The sequence below is a fragment of the Notolabrus celidotus genome, chromosome 21 (genome assembly GCF_009762535.1).
Source record: "Notolabrus celidotus isolate fNotCel1 chromosome 21, fNotCel1.pri, whole genome shotgun sequence".
NCBI classification, from domain to species: Eukaryota; Metazoa; Chordata; class Actinopteri; order Labriformes; family Labridae; genus Notolabrus; species Notolabrus celidotus.
This window is the reverse complement of record NC_048292.1, coordinates 12,863,877-12,882,681: the sequence shown is the minus strand read 5'-3', so window position 1 is coordinate 12,882,681 and position 18,805 is coordinate 12,863,877. Positions and strand designations below refer to the sequence as shown.

Sequence of the window (18,805 nt, the reverse complement as noted above, 5' to 3'; positions counted from 1 at the left end):
GCTGCAAGCATGTCCAATGCATGTACTTTACAACTGCATACAATATTGCATTGCAGTTTCTAGAATGAACCGAGGAGCAGGGATTGCATAGTGTGGCTCATACTAATTAAGCAGCTGCCTGAAGCCTGTGTTATACACAATGCTGTAAGTGTGCAAGCCTTTAAAAACAAAGCACCAAAGTGCTTTTGGGATCTTCTGAGCCTGTTGAGGAGTGGAGGGAAATTTTGAGTAGTAAGCTAAATTCAGAGTTCATTGGGATGGCAGGGGTTGAGCCTATAGCATTATATCTAAGTCAACTCTAAGTGGCCAAGTATTGGATTTCAACATTGGCCTTAAGATGTGCTAACTTTTCAGCAACTTGAGAAGTCTGTAGACAACAGTGAAGTCAATAAAATGTGTCACTGGATACAATCCACTGCTGTATAATGGATGGAAAATGTCAAACTTGTCCAATATGTATGACTCCACTAATGATCTAAAGGAACTTAACCTTAAACCACTATAGACAAACACAATCTTCAATGCACTAACAGCAAAACTGCCCAGGCACATCAGAGTTATTTGCACAGCAGCAGTTTTGTTGAGGGTCTCATGGAATGAAATGTCAATAATTTAATTCTACGTGGATGCTCTGCTAAATGTAGGAGTCTTCATCATGGGGATTCTTTATCTCCTTACACACTTAGACACACACACTCACACACTCAGAGTGAGGCGAGCCAGAAAGCCTCCTTGGAGCCCTATGCAAACAGGCCTCATCAATCAGCCCAGTTTGTGAGAGAGTGCTGGGACAACAAGACCAGAACAAGATCAAATATCCACCTACGCCTCTGCCACACTGTCCGCTGGGTCAACACTGCCACACTCACTGAACACAAGCAGGTAATCCCAGTGAACCAAACTCATAGTGAAAAAAATGATGTTACTGAGAAGGGATGTGGGAGCAGGGTGAATCAGGGCAGAGGGATGGAAATGTTGGACAGGTTCCAGCGTGAATGGGACGGAGTTAATGTGATGTTGGTTAGACTTTAATGGACGCAGATACATAACGGCTAAATCTGAGTTCAAGAGTTGTCAAATGGTAACAAGTTAAAGTGAGAATCCATCGTAAAACACTTTTATAAAGCGGCCTGTGCTGTGAAATGACTTTAAGAAGAGTTACTAAACTTTGAGCTTGCTTCATTTTAAAGAGCACTCCTCATAGAAGTTTTCAAAAAGCACAACAGTTGCTTTTTACCAAATTCTTAAAAAAACAGAGTTCCTCATGTAATTTTCAGTTTAGGATGGATTTTCCCTTCAACAGCCATACAGCTGTGCTGCAGCGGTGCTTACAGATTTGCGGATATTGACTCGAGGTTTTGGGACGGGTTTGCTGGGCTTGCTGTCGAAGCTCTCGGGCAGTGTGGACGATCCGTGGCCGCTCTTCCTAGCCTGCAGGGCCAGCTGGTAGGCCACCTCGAAGGCCTGGCCCAGCGTCAGGATGATCTCGTACGCCAGATTCTGTAAAGAGGGTAAATGCAAAGGGGAGTAAGACTACAATGTGACTTTATAGACGCTATGCATGTGCATCTTTGCTTTTACAGAATCTTCAGCACTGACCACATCAAAAGCAGTGAAGACGTGGCAGTAGTGGTGACTGGACTTGAGGTCTTTGGTGATGTAGGCAAATGTAGACAGATCCTCCGGATCCTGAGCCGCACACGAGATGTTACGAATCTCATGTTCTGCTATGATGTTCTGCAGACAGAGAAGAGGAAAGAGGGAGGAGAAACACAGGCAGAAAGATAAAGAGGTGCATGGAGAGGGATTGTTGATTATCTCCAGTGAGCCGCTTCCTGGCAAAACAAATCTGATTTATTATTTATCTCGTTTCATACATATCCCAAAACCATAATCACTGCAGTACACTTTTGGTTTGAGAGTTTTGTGGAGTTGCTGAGTTGGAATTTGTCCTCCGGTTATGTCAGTGCAGAGACTCAGACTTTGCTTTGTGTTAATTAAAGCACGTCTGAGTGCTGGGACTTATAGAGCAGAGAAGCACCAGGAGAAAGTTTTAGTTGGGGCTGACATAACACAAGCAGTGTTGTTTACTCTGGGCAGTGTCATCTTTTTGTTGATTCTTTAAGAAGATATCAGCTTATTGTTTAGATACAGGATTTTTTTTCACAGCAGATAAGCTCAGGAGAGAGCAGAAAGTGAATTTATTTAAACCCTGATGTGGATTTTTCAATACACAGATGACTAACACAACACAGTGTTTGTGAAATTAGAGAGGGGCATATTAAAGTCTAAGTTGTTTCTATTTGTGTGGTGTATTTTGCCACCTGAGGGGGATAAAATCCAGTTGTTTTGCAGGTAAACCCATGAATCAGTACCAGATAGGAATAATTGACACCTTGGTGTGAAATCATTAACCAGGTTTAAAAAGCTCCAGAGTGTTCACATAAAATTGGCAAAGGTAGTCGCTCAAAATCATTACAAATTCACACATACAACCATTTTCATTCCGTCAAAACAGGACAAAGTGACTCTGGCCTTCACTCAGCTCTCACTCTGGATGAGTGCTTGTAAACTGTGTAAAGTAACAACTTGTTTTAAAAGATTAAAACCTCACTCTTCACTTTTTTTATGAACCTTATGAATATTCGATCAAGGGTTTAATGAACTGAGTGGGCTGTTATTGATTCTCTTAACATTCAGCTCATCTAGTCCATACTGATTATCGCCTCTTTGTCTTTGTTGCCTTTTACACCTTATTGATTCTCACACCATGTAGTTTCAAAATCTGTCAGGTTGAAGCAGACAGACACATCAGCCCTGCGATGCTATCGTTTCTGACACCTCCAAATGTCGCTTGAGTTCAGAAGCCTGACCTTTGCTGCGTTATTTACAGCAGGAAACAAGCCGAGAGTGTTACCTTGTTTGTGGCGTCGATGAACTTCACTCCCTTGTAGGACACGGAAAGCACGATGGTCGGCACCTTCTTCATCTGCTCTGTCGACTTCTTGGAGCGCACAAAAAACAAAAAGAGGAGAGAGAAGAGAAGCAGCGATGACTTTAGGGCAGGAGACTCGGAACACAGAAGTTATGTGGTGACTGCAACATGTTTGTGGCTTTTAGTTGGTTTCCTTTGTGGAGTCTCTCTCTTTCTATCAGAGATTGGGCGGATCCTCCCACACCTGCACCTTCACACCTGGACCTGATCTCTGCAATCACCACCTGCATTTAAACCCTGCTGGGAGGCTTCTCCAGTGCCAGATTATTCCCGCATCTGAAGTGGTATCTTGGCCTGTTCTCTGGTGAATTTGCTAGTTTGCTATCGAGTGTTCCAGCTTTGTGCTTTTTACCTGTGACTCACCCTGCTGTCTCTGTTCTACCAGTGCCTCCATGAGCCCCCAGTGTTTTTCCTTATTGCTGCTACACTGCCTCACTCTCTACCTGGATTTATTCACCAGCCTCCACCTCAAGTCCTCATGACTTGGACTCTGGATCCCGTCCCTGCTCCCTTTGTTCCATTCAATTAATTCACTGAGCCGCGTCCTCTGCCTCCAACTGTGCTTTTGGGTCCACACTGTTAATTCTGTTTTTCTAACCGTCACAAGTTAAAGAAGAAGAAGAGGAGGGATGTAAAAGTGGTAAAAACTGCCAAAATATAGAAGTAAATATGTTAGTGCAAGTGTCTCAAGGTAAAGGTGCTGTGTACCTCTAAATTTGATATCACACACTTTTCTGATGATATGGATTTGCTGTAGAATAATCACGGCACACCACGTTATGTTACAATTCAAAGCTACAACATTAATCTCACTCTCCATCAGAAAGCTAAATTATTCTTTCTGTGTTCAGACATTTTCTCTCGCTCATTACTACAACATAAGTGTCTGTGAGACACCTGATATGCTTCTGCTGTTATGAGAATAAACGCAGTGTTGGAGCCAAAAGTGAATTTGTATGCCTCGTTCATCACCCTTTGCAGGAGAAACACAACTGCCTTCCCATATGACTTATTATCTTGTGTGCAGAAGACAAAAATTATCACTTTAAAGGACTTCAGGACCTCAGTAATAAAGTACTGGACAGTTCATCTCTCCAGTCTTCTTGTTACTGTCGTGAGTCATGTCCCCACACCTGAGAGTGTATGCCTTTTTTGGGCTGCGCTGACACATCAAATGTATTTCATTAGCGGCAACCTCCAGTCTTAAAATATGAAGCCCATGTTGAAGTGTTTTAAACTGCAGTTCATCGAGCGTCGACTTGAGGCTGGCTGCAGAAACACCGGAAACCACATACACACCAATTCAAAAAAGACGATCTTTAGAGCATTAATAAACATGTTTACAGCCTTGTTCAAAACACAGTTAGATCTGAATAGCTCATTTCTCTTGGCACACACTGTACGGGTGGTGAAATATTTTTATAACATGGTATTTCCGAAGATAGAAAACTTACAAGTTTTGCCCAAATAAGGACACGGCTGACTTGATTGACAGGCGGTGAAGAATATAGTGTTAAATTCATGTTTTGTGCCTTTTTGGGAATGAAAGAATATTCAGGGCACAAGGGGTTAATGCGACTGGAATGTGATTGGATAGCTCCCTTGTTAGTGAATGATTGACTCACTTGGTACATGGAGAGTGAGTGAGACACAGAGACAGAGAGCTGTGCAAGGTGCAAGAGCGTACAGTTCTTTTACCATGTGACATGTGACTTTTACTTTTTATTCTTTATTAGAAGTTTCAAAAACTGGATCACCTCTCAAGTCATTTGCATATGAAACTAAGTTATCGTGCCCGCAGCTCTTTCGTGGCTTTGGCATCCGGAGGAAATGCCACTACAGGCGGGCACCCTGTAGCTGTTAGCAAAAAGGCTAAAAACTGAAGGCCTGCCTGTTTACCTCACATTAGCTTGGACGACGTTGCGTTGAGTTCAGCATTTCCAATATGGCTCCCACTGACGATTGGCTTCAAAACAGTGTTCAGGAATAGATGGGTGACGTCACGGATACTACGTCCATATTTTTTTTATAAAGTCTATGATTTCACCGTTCATCATTCTTTTAGCCATTTTCACTAACTACTGTAGCTTTATTATTAGTGGAAGTACCTAATGCTAATTCTAATGCTCCTTTCAAAATAAAAGCATGTTTGTTATTTAAAAAGGATGTTAAGTGATCCAGGCATGATGTGATTCTTCACTAAAGCTTTAACATGAATTGGGTTACTTATACCTTCATGAAAATCACAAAAAAATCACATTGCATATCAAGTATCTTATATAGGGTTGAGTTTATCGTCACGCCCCTTGTTGGAAGATGTAATATGTCATGGACTAATGAATTTTAGTCAAAGATTTACAATGTTGGGGCTGCACGGTGGTGCAGTGGGTAGCGCTGTTGCCTCACAGCTAGAAGGTTCCTGGTTCGAATCGGGTGCCCTTCTGTGTGGAGTTTGCATGTTCTCCCCGTGCATGCGTGGGTTCTCTCCGGGTTCTCCGGCTTCCTCCCGCAATCCAAAAACATTCTCAGGTTGATTGATCACTCTAAATTGTCCCGTAGGTGTGTGTGTGTGCATGAATGGTTGTCTGTCTCTCTGTGTTAGCCCTGTGATAGGTTGGCGACCTGTCCAGGGTGTACCATGCCTTCCGCCCGAAGCCAGCTGGGATAGGCTCCAGCCCCCCGTGACCCCTAACAGGATAAGCGGTCAAGATAATGGATGGATGGATGGATTTACAATGTATTTAAAAACCTTTTAGATTAAAACATGACTTAATCCACGTGAGGCTACTAGATGTAGAGGCTTACCAGTTTGTGAGAGTGAGAATTAAAGTGTAAACATAAGTTGAGAGGAATTTGAGTTAAACTATCTTTTGATGATTTCTTTTTTGACTAGCTTTATTCATGTTGAAGTTCAGGAGTTGCTGCTTCAGAATAACATTTCTAAACCCTGTGCTGGAAATTCAATAAGACTCTCAGTTCAGTTTGTCAGCCCCATCAGCCTCAGTCTGCATGGGTCATCTCTCCTCTCCTTTTAATTACACATCCGCACCTTAACATGTCTCAATAAGCTCTGAATAAACTCATTATGCAGGATTGTGCTGAGGAGAATCGTTCGATTTACAGTGATGTCGGCGTCACTCTTCGACCTGTCATCCTACCTGCAGAAGACTTAATATATTCAAGATATGATGGATGTGAGTGAGAGTGAGATGTGAGTCCCTTTCCTGCTTTCTCTGTATCACTTTCCACCTTTTATCACTTGTCATTGAGATCTCTCGTATCTGTTTTTCCATCACCCCGTGTCCCTCCTGTCTCCCTCATGTTGAATTGTCAGATCTACTCGCTGCTTTCCTTTGAATATCTGTTTCTTTTCTTTGTTCAGTTTCCTCCCTCCCTGCTCGCTGTGTGCTACTGCTGCGGCTCGGCCCTGTCAGGATCAGGTAGTGCAGAATCGCTGACAAAAGCGTCGCTGATATGCAGCTGGAGGCTGTGGAGATGAGATTTAAACATGGAAAGATGGAGAGGCAGATGAAGGGAGGGATGCTTGAGACGGGGATGAGTGGACAAAGAAAGAAGACACGTTCACATGGTGGAAAAAAAAACGAGGGATAACATGATGTGCATCTCATTGCTCTTAATTAAAACCTTGGTGTGCTTCGACGGTGCGACACAGAGAGGAAGGAGAGAGAAGGAAGATGCTTTCTGATGTGAAAAAAACATGAATATAGAAACAGAAGGAAAGAAGGAGGAGGGGGGAGGAAGAGAAAGCTTCACTCATGAATATTAAAATTTATCTTCACACTGCAGCAGCTCTGGATGAGAGTGAGAGATGTGAACCGAGGGCCAGAGGGGAGTTGTTGTTACTGTAAAATATGTAGAGTGAGTGAGCAGGAAGAAAAGACGTGATAGCAGCAGTGAAAGAGAAAGAAGAGAGAGGGGAGAGAGAGCAGCAGAACAACACAAAGAGAGGGGAAGAGATAATAAGCTGGTTTGAGGTAAAAGGCGGGTCATGAGCTATCAAGCCACACAGGCAAGGATATTAAAAATAAAGCCCTGAATATACTTAATCCACCATCATGATACTCCAAGTTTGTTTTAGTGGGAGTGGGAGTGCACTCACACTGTGAGACTGTGTCCCACATTTAAAGTTCCACTCAGGTTTTGTATAGAAAACATTTATGTAATAAAGCCACACGTACAGCCACGTGCAGTCGTGTTCTGTGAAGCTATGTCGCGGTGTTCCCACGTCTCTGCAAACGATGCTAATAGTGTTAGATGAATGTTTCAGAGCAGAAGTGTGAGGCTGTTCTTTACCCTCATTTTAGCACAGGCATCTTGTGTTGACTCCGTTCCTCTCAGCTCCTTCACCAGCATGGAGCCCAGGTACTGCGGGAAAGACACAAGGATGTGGTTAGAGGAATATACAAATACATGTGACTGTTGTCGGCTGCATGTAAAGTCAGCTTCTTTCATGTATGCACTCCTGTAATTTTCTAGAATTTTCCAGGAGCTCTGCCTCCTATATTTTTCCTGAGTTTGATCGTTCACACATGTCCCTCACGGTGTGAAGAATCGCTGTCGGACGCTGGGGGAGGTGAAGCTGCTGAAGCCACACATTTATGATTACAAAATGATGGTGGACGAAGTAACAGAGTCCAACGCTATGAAGACAGTTTTTCAATTTCAATAACGATCCAAATGGAAAGATATGCAGACATCTTCACTCCTCTAGTTTGAAAATGATTCTGGGTTTACACCAGGTGCAAGATCTAAAAATCATCACCCCACCTGCTCATTTGAATTTTTCCCAAATATATCTCACTGTGTTCTCACAACATCTCAACCAACCAGTTCCCAAGGAGGCTGGCAGGAAAAGTTTGAAAAGTTTGGGCTGTTTGCGTTCACACTTGCAGCCTACCCCAAAAATTGGTGAAGATTTATGAGTTTTGTGCATGTGTGAATGCGGACTTCAGTCAGATCCATGTCCGGTCCGCCTCCGATCTGCTGCGGTCCGGCTCCGTGCTCTCTCTTCCGTTACATTTTCGGAATGCAGCAGGGAGAAGGACCGCCGGACAGCTGGAGTCCTGTGACCGAGGTTTTCCTGCGGTAATCACTGAATCAAGGATTCTCCTCCTCCTCTCCTCATCCATGTTGTCTATTTCAGCCTCTGAAAACCTCTGACCTGTTGACTCCCGGCCTGCCTCCACTCAAAATGACATTTTGTTGTCATGGTTAAGTTAAAAACGATCTGACGATAACACAGAGTGTTTTATTCTGAAAATTAACTGGATGTTTTTATTTTGTTTTGGTGTCTGACTTCTGCTCTATGCTGAATTGATGCGTCGTGCTCCGGCACTCTGCAAAAATAGAAGTCTTGCTTATCTGATCTGTTGCAGTCTGACCTGCCAGATCAGAGACGCAGCCGGAATGCAATGGAGCGGATCCAGTGGGAGTTAACACATTGACTAGAATAGAAACCTATCAGATCCGGTGCTGTGACGGATCGGAGACGGATGGGACACGGATCTGGTTGAATTTGGCCATTACGTTAACCTTTTAATTCCTGCAAGGTCCTGAGGTGATTCTTGTTGCCATTGAATCAGCAGCAAGATCTCTAATTTGAGAAGCTTGAACCAGAAAATGTTCTGGTTGGTAAATGCTAAATAAGCTTTGTTGCATTATGAGTAATATGGTGCTTACACTACTTCCAGTTTCTTCACAGAATTGAAATTCTCAAAAGATGTGACTCATTTTGATTCAATTCTACCAATAAACAGACTTGAATGAGTCCAGTTGCGGTGACAGTCATCCACATAGTAAATGACTATGTTATCAGATCGATCCACACAAATAATCAGACCATTCTTCTGTCAACACTAAGGATGACATCATCTTTAACATTCCCCCCCGTCTATGTCATGACTGTGCACAGCTGCTTGAATACAGTCACAGCTTGTAGCAGTAGTGACCTTGCTTCACCCCATCATTGTAGAGGAGTAGTTGAACAAACTGGCGAATGATGAACAAATGTAGCTCTAGCGAAAGTTCAGACAGGTAGACTATAAAAGCAATCACAGCAGTTGTTTAACTCTCCTCTCCAGCTGCATGCTCAGGAGCTGTCATTGGTTAATCAGTGGCAGCTGTCATCCAATAGCTCAGTAGCACGCCCTTATCGTCAGCCTATCAACTTTCTGCTGTCTTTTTAAATGTGTCTCTCTCTCCAGCTAGTTCCTTCTTGCATTGATGGTGCGCACCCAAGGGCGTAGGTTTGATTTTTATATTGGTCGGGACACCCCTGTTCATATAATTTAGACATCGACAGGTACTTTATTCAAAGTGTCAAGTCACTACACCTGACAACATGCTGCTTCCTGTTGTAGCCATTTCAGAGTAAAGTGTTTTGGACTACTTAACATAAGGGGACTTTTATTGTGAAATATTTTTTGGAAATGAAATGTTAATCATTGACGTAGCTTAACTTCGACTAGCGGTGGCCTGCAGGAGTTATATTATTTACATTTCTTCATCTTGCCTCAAGTCACAGCTACAGCCATCGATCCTACACGTTTTAGACTTTAGAAAACCAGGTGTTAACACACTTTGAAGCAGGTAGAACTGTGGTAACAGATGAAGTGTCCTGAAGTGTTGTACCTTTGCACTGCCCCACAGTTTGGGAAGCACTGGCCTACAGGGAGCTAAGCCGACCAAAAAACAGACCGGTCTCAAAGACGTATTTGGGAGGCAGTGCCGAAGTGGGAAAGGATTTAACCCTTTATGTGTCACATGAAGCAATTTTTTTTCCCCTTCAACCTTAATATTGGTGGGGACATACGGTCCATACGCAATTCTAGGCCACTGTACTTATCCCTCCACCTCCCCATCTCCACCTGGTCTCCAGAAAGTATTCAATTCCTGGAATTCATCAACCACCACCACCAGCGTCTGGACTCTAGGGGGATTTCTTCTGTTGCCAAATTCACACATCTTACACTCACAAAAATTATCCCCATAGAGTCCTTACGCCAAAGATTTCTGTCAAGTTTCATCATTCATTGAGTTGTAATAAATACCATTTCATCTTCAAACTGTGTCTCTGAATGCTGATTTTTTACAGCCTAACTTTGGAGTAATAAATGCGGCATGTCTCCATATAAACAAAGCCCTCACACAACCTGACTCTGAATCAAAAATGAATTAACACACCATTAAACACCAGAGTGTTTTCTAACTTATGATAGCATGTCAAGTTTACACAATGCACCACGTTCAGGTCTTAATGTTCAACAGCTTGAGCTTTAACAGAGTGCTCACCCATGTTGGTGTGGGTGGCACCAGGTAGGAGTCTACGTAGGAAGTGCAACATAATAAAATGAACTTTAGTCCTCAGTCAAAAAAGAAGGCAGTGTCGACTCTTTTGTAACTGTTTTTCAAAACATGAGAATTGTTTTTTTGTCTTTGTGTTTTCATATTGACCTCCTTTTTAAGCACTATGGTTTAAAACTGTGGCTCCGTTCACACTGTGGGGGACATTACCACCAGAGACAGGCAGCTCCTTCTCTCAAGAGGCGACTTTGTGGTCAGATATTCTGCACACGTTCTCTGATTTAATAAAGGAGCCAGTAATGGTGACTGTGTTTTACAGGGATGGTGTTCATGTGGACATTAGAGCTCTTAATGGGTGTGACTTTGACCACCTTGCAGTGCCCTCTCTGCTTATATAAGAGGCCTTACATCTCATAGTGGGACCTGAACATGGCTTTTAGAGGATTAGAGGTGATATATTTTCAGTTTTTTACTCCTGTCTGTGTGACTTCACAGTAAATAACTTCAAAGTCAGAGACCTAAGTGCTGAATATCTACCTCACATAAGTTATCTTATACTTACTCTGGAGTTTAACAACATTTTGGGGAAAAAGCATTGTGTGATGAGTTACTTTTTTTTGGATTACACACTGTGACTCAGCCATATTTTCAATTTGGTAGTCTGATCCTTGGCAGACCAGAAGTCATCTGGGCATGCTAATACTTTGTCTTGATTCATGTTAACAATCTTAAATCGCTGTTATAGCAGGGTGTCTGGCAGTTCTCCTAGAAATTGCATTACCGCTGCACACAAGTCAAGCTGCTGTCTGGACTATAAGTCTCTGTGGCACTAACAAATACATAAGTCTGTTACTGGTTACAGATAAGATCAAAGATGTCTTTAATACAGCAATAATACGTTTCTAGCATAGACTGTAGAAAACATGGACCCAGAGATTGTCACTTATTAATATCTGAAGAGAAGTTTTAGAGCCCAACGATGGCGGATGCCATGTTGACTCAACTAAACTTTTAATAAACCTCCAAACAGACCAGGAGGAGGAGCTAAATGTGGGTCTTTTAACACGACTGTTAATGGGATTCTTTGCCAGCCCAAAGTGGACACTTATCGAACTGCAGTTTTTGCACTCTGCATTGGCTTCATTTTCTCAACACCTGAGGTTCCTGCTTGGATTCTACAGCCATGCTAGCATGTGTATGAGGCTACACCAAGCGTCAACCTCTGGTCTAAAAATATGAGTCCAATGCAGAAGTGCTAAAAACTGCAGTTCATCAAGGATCCACTTGAGGCTGGCTCTGGAAATACCGGAAACCACATCAAACCAATTCAAAAAAGCCGATCTTTACAACAGAAATAAACATGTTTACAACCTGGTACAAAACACGAGTGTAGTCTGGATAGCTCATTTCTCGATCGGCACACACTTTAGGGGGTTGTTTTTCTAACACAGCAATTTTGAAGATATTGAGATTACAAGTCTTCCAATGAGAGGCACAGCTGACTTGATTGACAGGCGGGAACACTGCAGCTGTTGGCTAGGAGGCTCAAAGCCCGCCTCTTTACGTCACAATCACTCAACAGCAGCAATATGGCTGCCGCCGCCGATTGGCCTCAAAACAGCGCTTCAGAAACAGATGGGTGACGTCACAGATACTACGTCCATATTTTATACAGTGGGCTACACTTCAGCCTGGTGGCGCTTTTAGCAACATGCTAACATAAGCAGGACAGTCACAGTGATGATAATGCTAAATGTTGATGTCTAGCAGGTACTAACTTACAATTATCATTGTTTTTAGATGAACGTCTTAGCATGCTAACATTATAATATGCAATTGCTATGGAGTTTAACCAAGCCAAGTAAATTGTCATAAACCACAGTATTATGGAACTTGTACAAAAAAAGGTGACCTATGTGATACTTTTTATATCACAGAGACAAAAATGTCTGAATAAAATTTCAAGGAAATCAGATCACAGTGAGATGAACTTTTCATTGCGAGTCTGACATTTTAACCAAACATAGGATGCAGTTTTTAAAAATGAAAGTCTTCACAGAGAGATGAGTTTAAGAAGGCTGAAGTTTAATACTGCATGGAGCTCCATAATACTCTGTGTCTTTAATATATCTGCATAAGATTAATGTTCAATTGCAAACAGAGTCAGTGATAAGATACCATTAGTTGTTCATGCTGTAGAGTGAGTTTATGATATCAAAATGTCTGCAGTGTTCTCTGTGTATGGATTTGTAATAACTTCAGATAATACTAGGATATTTTTAGGAGTTAGAGCTGGTTATTTTGGTGGATGAGAGGGTTCTGTTTGTTTGAAGCCTGAGATGAAAATGAAAAAAGCGCCTGTGCATCTTTTATTCTTTACTTTCGGCTTTTTACCATCCCTCTTTTTCTTTATTAAAACAAACAACATGCTTCTCTCCTTTTCCCTTATCTCTCTCTCTCCCTCTCTCATCACTGTCTTATCTATCTCATTTATTCTATTTCACTCTTTATCTGCCTCCTCCCTGCCAGTTCTCATCCGGATTGCTCTGAGTCTCCCTCTGTTGTGGCTCCCGCTCATTTATCTCACTTTCTGTGCTTTCTGGAGCCACTGTCCTGGGACGGCAGGCATTAGAGATGTTGTCATAAATGGCTCCATGAAAGCACCTCCATATTTTCCCCTGACGGCCCTCCTGTTACATGTTCCCCAGTCTCCGTCTGTGTAGTTTTACATATTTCAGACGCCTAATGGTCCACACTGTCTTATCTTCTCTCACAGTTCATTCATTTTTGATATCAGCATCATATTTGATTCCCTTCCCCTTGCCCAATTTGTTTCAACTTGAATTTTGGACCTCTCTTCAACCTCTTTTTTCTTCACTTTTCCTGTTCTCTGTTACTTAACCATCCAGCTCACATCTACCCCGAATCAAAGTGAGTCACCGGTGTGTTTCTTAGACACTGTATTACTTTTTATTCTCTCCATTTATGAGAGCCAGTGGAATTCAAAATTGCTTTTCTGCACAGCTTTACCTGCTGCAGATAAAGTAATCATTCCGTTCTGGATGCTTAGCTGATAACCAATCATAGGTGCAGGCCTGTATCCGTGGTAACTTGGAAATATAACACCCTTTATGTAACTGGCGAATGCCTCATTTTACACAAGTTCAGAGAAAACTGAGTGCTGAGCTGTCAGAAAAAGGTGTTGACTTTCTGTAATCTTTAATATTCTTACTTTAGGAACCCATTAATGAGTCAGGTGTTTGACAAGCCAATTGACAGCAGATCAGTCAACAACTGTGACAACTGATTCATCTTAATGGTTTTTCCTTGGAGCAAAAATTCCAATTTTATTAAATTTGATTAATAAATTAGAGAAAACCATCTACAGATGAATTGCTTACAGACAACATAACTAGTTGCAGCCCTAAATGGATCTCAACCAAGTGGCAACCCCTGGGTTTTAAAAGTGAAGCCAATGAGCAAAGCTGCCGTCCCTCCCGTGTTCATTCGAGGCCGGTTCCAAAGATCAAGGAAATCCCATTAGAGTCCATATTAATTTTATAAAAGGACTTAACATGTTAACAGCCTGGTACAAAAAAAGAAGTTAAAAGTCTAATCTCTTCATTGGTGACAACTGTTCAAGGGAGGAATTTTCTATATATACTGTATCTCTTTTGATTATAGTAAAGCTGAGACTTCTGCCTAAAAGAGCAAGTTAGCAGCGTGGCTGATCTGACTTGCAGGAGGGTGGGTCATTATGTTTACTTGGCGGATCGATTAAGCCTTAACTCCACCTCTTTGCTGTTTTCTCGATTAGATTGAATTTAGCTGGTGTCAAAATGTCCAATCATAATACCTCTTTAGAAACCATTAGGGGGACGACACTGAGACTCTGTGTTCCGTCCCTTGACAAGTACATTTAATAAATTAGCTGAACTGTCATGTAAGAAGTACATTTTCACCATTGCTAACTCAGTGGTGTGGAGTCAGACTGGTGCTGCTTGTCTTCCTGCCAAAATTATCTTCATCATTGCTGCCTGGGATACTAATTGTCCGTGAATATTATGCATTGGATATTTATGATTAGAGGCTGAGGAATAACACAACTTTTGAATTCAGTCAATTGATAGCAAGCAGAGCGGTAAGCTAGCAGCTAGCAGTAGGACAAAGCATATTATGGTTGAGCTAGCTGTGCTATTTTGTGCCTTATTGTTTGTGTTTCTGTTAGTTTTTAGATCTTTATGCAAATTGTTCTTTGTTGCAGTTCTACAGAGTGTAAAATATTCAAGAAGGGTCAAGAAAAATTACAGCTTGTGCTGATTGGGGGACTTAAAATCCTTAACCAGCTGTCATCCTTTGAATATATGCATATCAGTGCAAGGACTTTATATAATATCTATGTTTTGTACAGTTCATGGTTTGCACACATCTTACGTGAATACAGGAGTAATTTGATGGGATCTGACTTACATAAGCTTCGTAGTCGCAGGACTGAAAGATGAGCTTCTCCGGGTGATGCTGCCAGTACTGCACCGGGGTGGACGAGGTGGCCTCGTTAGGGGGACGCAACGTGATCGGCTCGCACCACTCGCCTGCCTGAAACGACAACCAATCACACATCAAGGCCCAAGAACAACATGGCAGATTACAAGATGCTGCGTGACATAAAAGCTTGCGCTGTGTATCCCATGTTGACAAGTTGTTGGCTTGACAAATTTGTAAGTTCATAATGTAACAGCTTTCCTGATTGAACATGAACATGCCTTCAAAGAGAACACGCTGCAGAGAACATCCAGGAGGAAAATTAAACATGGATGAATTAAGCTCTGCTTCTAAATGTTCCCACTCTTAAGCCCAGACTCACTGCTTTCTCACCCTGTGAGTTTTCACCTCTTACTGGAAGGAAATACCTAAATCCTATGTGCATACTTCTAAAATGTCAGCGGATAACAATTATGGCCCTTCATTCTTTGCTAAATGAAACCATATGATTTCCTTGGGTGAGTTCCTGTGGCCGTTTATTTATGTGTCTCTCCCTCTTGCTTGTGTTTAATCTCTGTAAAAGGGTGTGTGAGGCCATGTGGAGGTGAAGTCTTATGATTGGATGCAGAGATGTTGGAGTAAAGCCTTTGGAAACAAACAATCTACACTCAACTCCACCAGCTTCACAAAACTTGGACTGATTTTTTTTTTCTGATTTTGACCAGCTCAAAATCTTGAGTTGCTTAAAAGTTTTATTTCAATTTGCTACTTTAAGGACCAAAAAAAAAAGTGCTTGTAATAGAAAAGTGAATTTAAAAAAGTGAGAATGGAAGCTGAGGAAGAATCAGATGGAGAATTATTGTAGAAACTTAGCAACCGTCGAAGAAGAGGGTTAATTAAATTCGCCTTTTCTTAAATAGACGTCATCCATTCAGGAGAGGCTGACTCATCACTACAACTCAGTGTTGTTTTTAAAGTGAGGGGGGGGGGGGGGGGGGGGGGGGGGGGGGTCACACACACACTGTCACACACAAATACATATTTAAGATTCAGCAGGGTAACCACATGTGTAAGGAAGTCTGCACTGATAAGCTCTGTGATTCAAACAGAGACACAAAAAGACCCTAATCATGCCCAATCAAAACACAGCTGCTTCATCAGATGTGTGCAAGTGTGTGGTTTGTGAGTAAATGAGCTTTGCTGACTGGAAATCATAAAGGTCTAATTCTAGGTTTGGAACAGTATAAACTATGCTGGAAAGTTGATATGTTTATCCTTAAAAACACATTGTGCTTCTGCAGAACTATTTAATTATACATATTTTTCATGTTGGCAGTTAACATCTTAAAGATGTATATTATGCCTAAATGCAAAGTTCATAACTTTTTAATTTAGCAGAAAGTTTCAGGTGTTAATCTTGTGTCTTCTCATCTGACAATTTAAATGAGCTGTAAACTCTAAAGACACATTTGCTGGTGTCAGATGGTCGGCCTACTGCAGATTATTAGTGGCGGATTTTCAACAAATGAACAGGCTGATGAAAGACTTTTGGCTTGCATTTTAGTCTTTTTAGGGACCAACATTTAATCACAGGAACGCTCCACTGAAAATTAGGACATATTCCATCCTCCCTATCAGAATTGCAATACAGCCTGAAAGCTCTTCATTGATCCTAATGAGTGTTCAGCCGACCAAATAATTAAACATCATCACTCTTGCTAGTCAGTATCACAATTACTAGTCAGTTAAACAAATAATCAATATTCTTTATGGTCTGCCTGAAATACTGGTTGTATGTTGTGTATGTGCTCTCTGCCTCTAGTTGGGGCTCCTGTTAATAGCTACTGTAACAATGAATGCTCTACTTCCTAATCCTAAAGAGTACAGGTGACAGATGGATTTTTATAGCGTGGAGGTTCAGAAGTATTTTGACCTAGAAAATTGAGATAAAGTTGGATGCACGCTGTGTCTGGATAAACTGGCATAAAAACACTTAACTAGAACACTGTGCAACCACCACAGGCATGTGGATGTTTACCTGTAGGGAAGACCAAACGTGGTCTCTGATGAAGTTTGGGGGGAGGCGCTGCAGAGGGTTCATGGATCATCTATTTGTGCCAAACACAGTTTTACTCAATGTAGGATTTTACAACAAGCTCACTTCACTAAAGCTCGTCTGGCAAAGATATTTGAAACTGTTTCCTCTTTGTGTGATCGACGTCAACAAGCATCGGCACATTACTCTCACATGTTCTGGAGCTGTCCCTCTCTAAATGTGTTCTGGTCTGAGGTATTTGGAACGTTGACTATTGTAACTAGGTAAGACTGGTCCCTAATGCTTGTACTGTTTTGTTTGGTGTGTCTCCTCCTCTATTTGTTCTTTATCCAGCCAAGAAGGACATGTTAGCCTTTACGACTTTGCTGGCCAGAAGGCTGATATTGTTGAATTGGAAGTCCTCTGCCCCACCTACCCATTCGAGCTGGATTAAGAGTGTACTTTATTTTCTTAAACTTGAAAAGATTAGACTGACCCTGAGTGGCAAAGCTCATATCTTAAAAAAAATCTGGGACCCTTTCTTATCTCATGTTGAGAGCTCGGCTTGCTGTGTGTCTTTAGACTGAGCATCACCATGGTGTGTCTTACTATGTTTAGATTATTGCTTTCATCTGTTTATCTTTATTATACTTGCTTTTTGTCTTATGATTTCTATTTTTGGAATTCTATATAGTTAATCTGGAGGGAGTATGTGTTGGGGTGGGGGGGGTTATTTGTTGTTTTGTATTTTGTATGTCATCTGTGTGTTTCTTTGTTCCAAAAAAAAAGGAAAATGTACCAACCTCTAATTTTGGATGTGACAGTTTTTCTATTTAAAAATCAATAAACAAAGTTTAGACCAAACGTTGGTGGTGCTAGCTCTGCTACTGTTAGCCACACTCTGCAAACCAATTTGACCTAAAACTTGAAAAAGGGTCATTAATTCCTCCTAAACAACCACCTCATAGGAGGAAGTATGGCATTTTTTGGACAACTAATTTAAGCTGCATATTAATACATTTGTTGCTGTTGTGAGTGGCAGCAGGACTGTATATGTGGGCATTGCCTCAAAGCAACATACAATATGCTGATTAAGTAGAGAAACACATTTATGTTAACAACAGTATCATTCATAACATCCACCTGGAGTCCTACCATCTCTCCCTCTTTTACTCTCTCTCTCTCTCCACCATTCATCCTCCAACCTGTCTCTTTCCTCACCATGCTGACTTGGGCCATCTGTCGCTCCAGCTTGGATCGCGGCACGTCCTCAAAGTAGTTGTCATTGCTGCGCTGCCTGCGCCGGGCGTCCGCCTGCATGATGAGGTGCTGCACGTCCAGAGATCCGCCCGGGACCCCCGCCGTGTACGCCGCCTGGCCCACCGATGGGCTGAGTTGGGGAGGAGTGTGGTTCCCTACAGGCTCCTGGGACGGAACAGTGTGGGAGGGAGGGAAGAAGTGAGTGAGAGAGAGAGAAAGGGTTCATTCATCATTTCCTAATTTGCTGTGTCACTGCTGAAAGTACAATAAGTAGGACATTCACTGTGCACTGTCACATTGTATTTTTCAGCTGAACGTTCTGCTGAGTGCCGGTATCTTAAAGTGCTTTGTAAAATCGGGGACACAGACACCATCCTCTCATGAGGACGCCCCAGTAGGTCCATCAGAGTGACTCTAACACCATGCCGAATCTTTGCCTGCGCAGACTCACTTAAGTGAAAGCATCGCCCAAATCCTTAAAGTGGAAAAGGATGTTTATTTAAGAGGTTTTCCAGGCTGAGTAGAGACTTTAATTCCCATAAGAATATTTACTTTTATAAGTTTTAATGGTGTAAAGTATTACACAGTAGAAGGTCAGATAGTTGTCCTTAGAGGTTAGTCACTTTTAGTTGATTACATGTGAGAAGAGACTCAACAGAAGAGGCTTTTTTGTTTAAAAAATGTTACTTTGGGCTATAGAAATATAATTG

At 41.9% G+C, this 18,805-nt stretch overlaps 1 protein-coding gene and 1 long non-coding RNA gene across 6 annotated transcripts in view; one reads left to right on the top strand and one right to left on the bottom strand.

Annotated features, from left to right (window-relative positions):
• The window catches only part of anks1b (ankyrin repeat and sterile alpha motif domain containing 1B), a 375,728-nt gene that overhangs the window by 9,921 nt on the left and 347,002 nt on the right, over positions 1-18,805 (bottom strand). For all 5 annotated transcript variants that reach the window (XM_034673234.1, XM_034673233.1, XM_034673237.1 and 2 more), the window contains 6 exons: positions 18,057-18,260; positions 14,789-14,914; positions 7,310-7,381; positions 2,918-3,004; positions 1,600-1,737; positions 1,333-1,500 (listed from right to left, as the gene is read on the bottom strand). In XM_034673234.1, the coding sequence (XP_034529125.1) occupies positions 1,333-1,500; positions 1,600-1,737; positions 2,918-3,004; positions 7,310-7,381; positions 14,789-14,914; positions 18,057-18,260 (795 nt within the window). The remainder of the gene's footprint in view (positions 1-1,332; positions 1,501-1,599; positions 1,738-2,917; positions 3,005-7,309; positions 7,382-14,788; positions 14,915-18,056; positions 18,261-18,805) is intronic.
• On the top strand, positions 3,220-3,941 carry LOC117804834. Its single transcript, XR_004629260.1, has 2 exons — positions 3,220-3,299; positions 3,381-3,941. It is a non-coding gene; the product is annotated as an uncharacterized LOC117804834 (long non-coding RNA).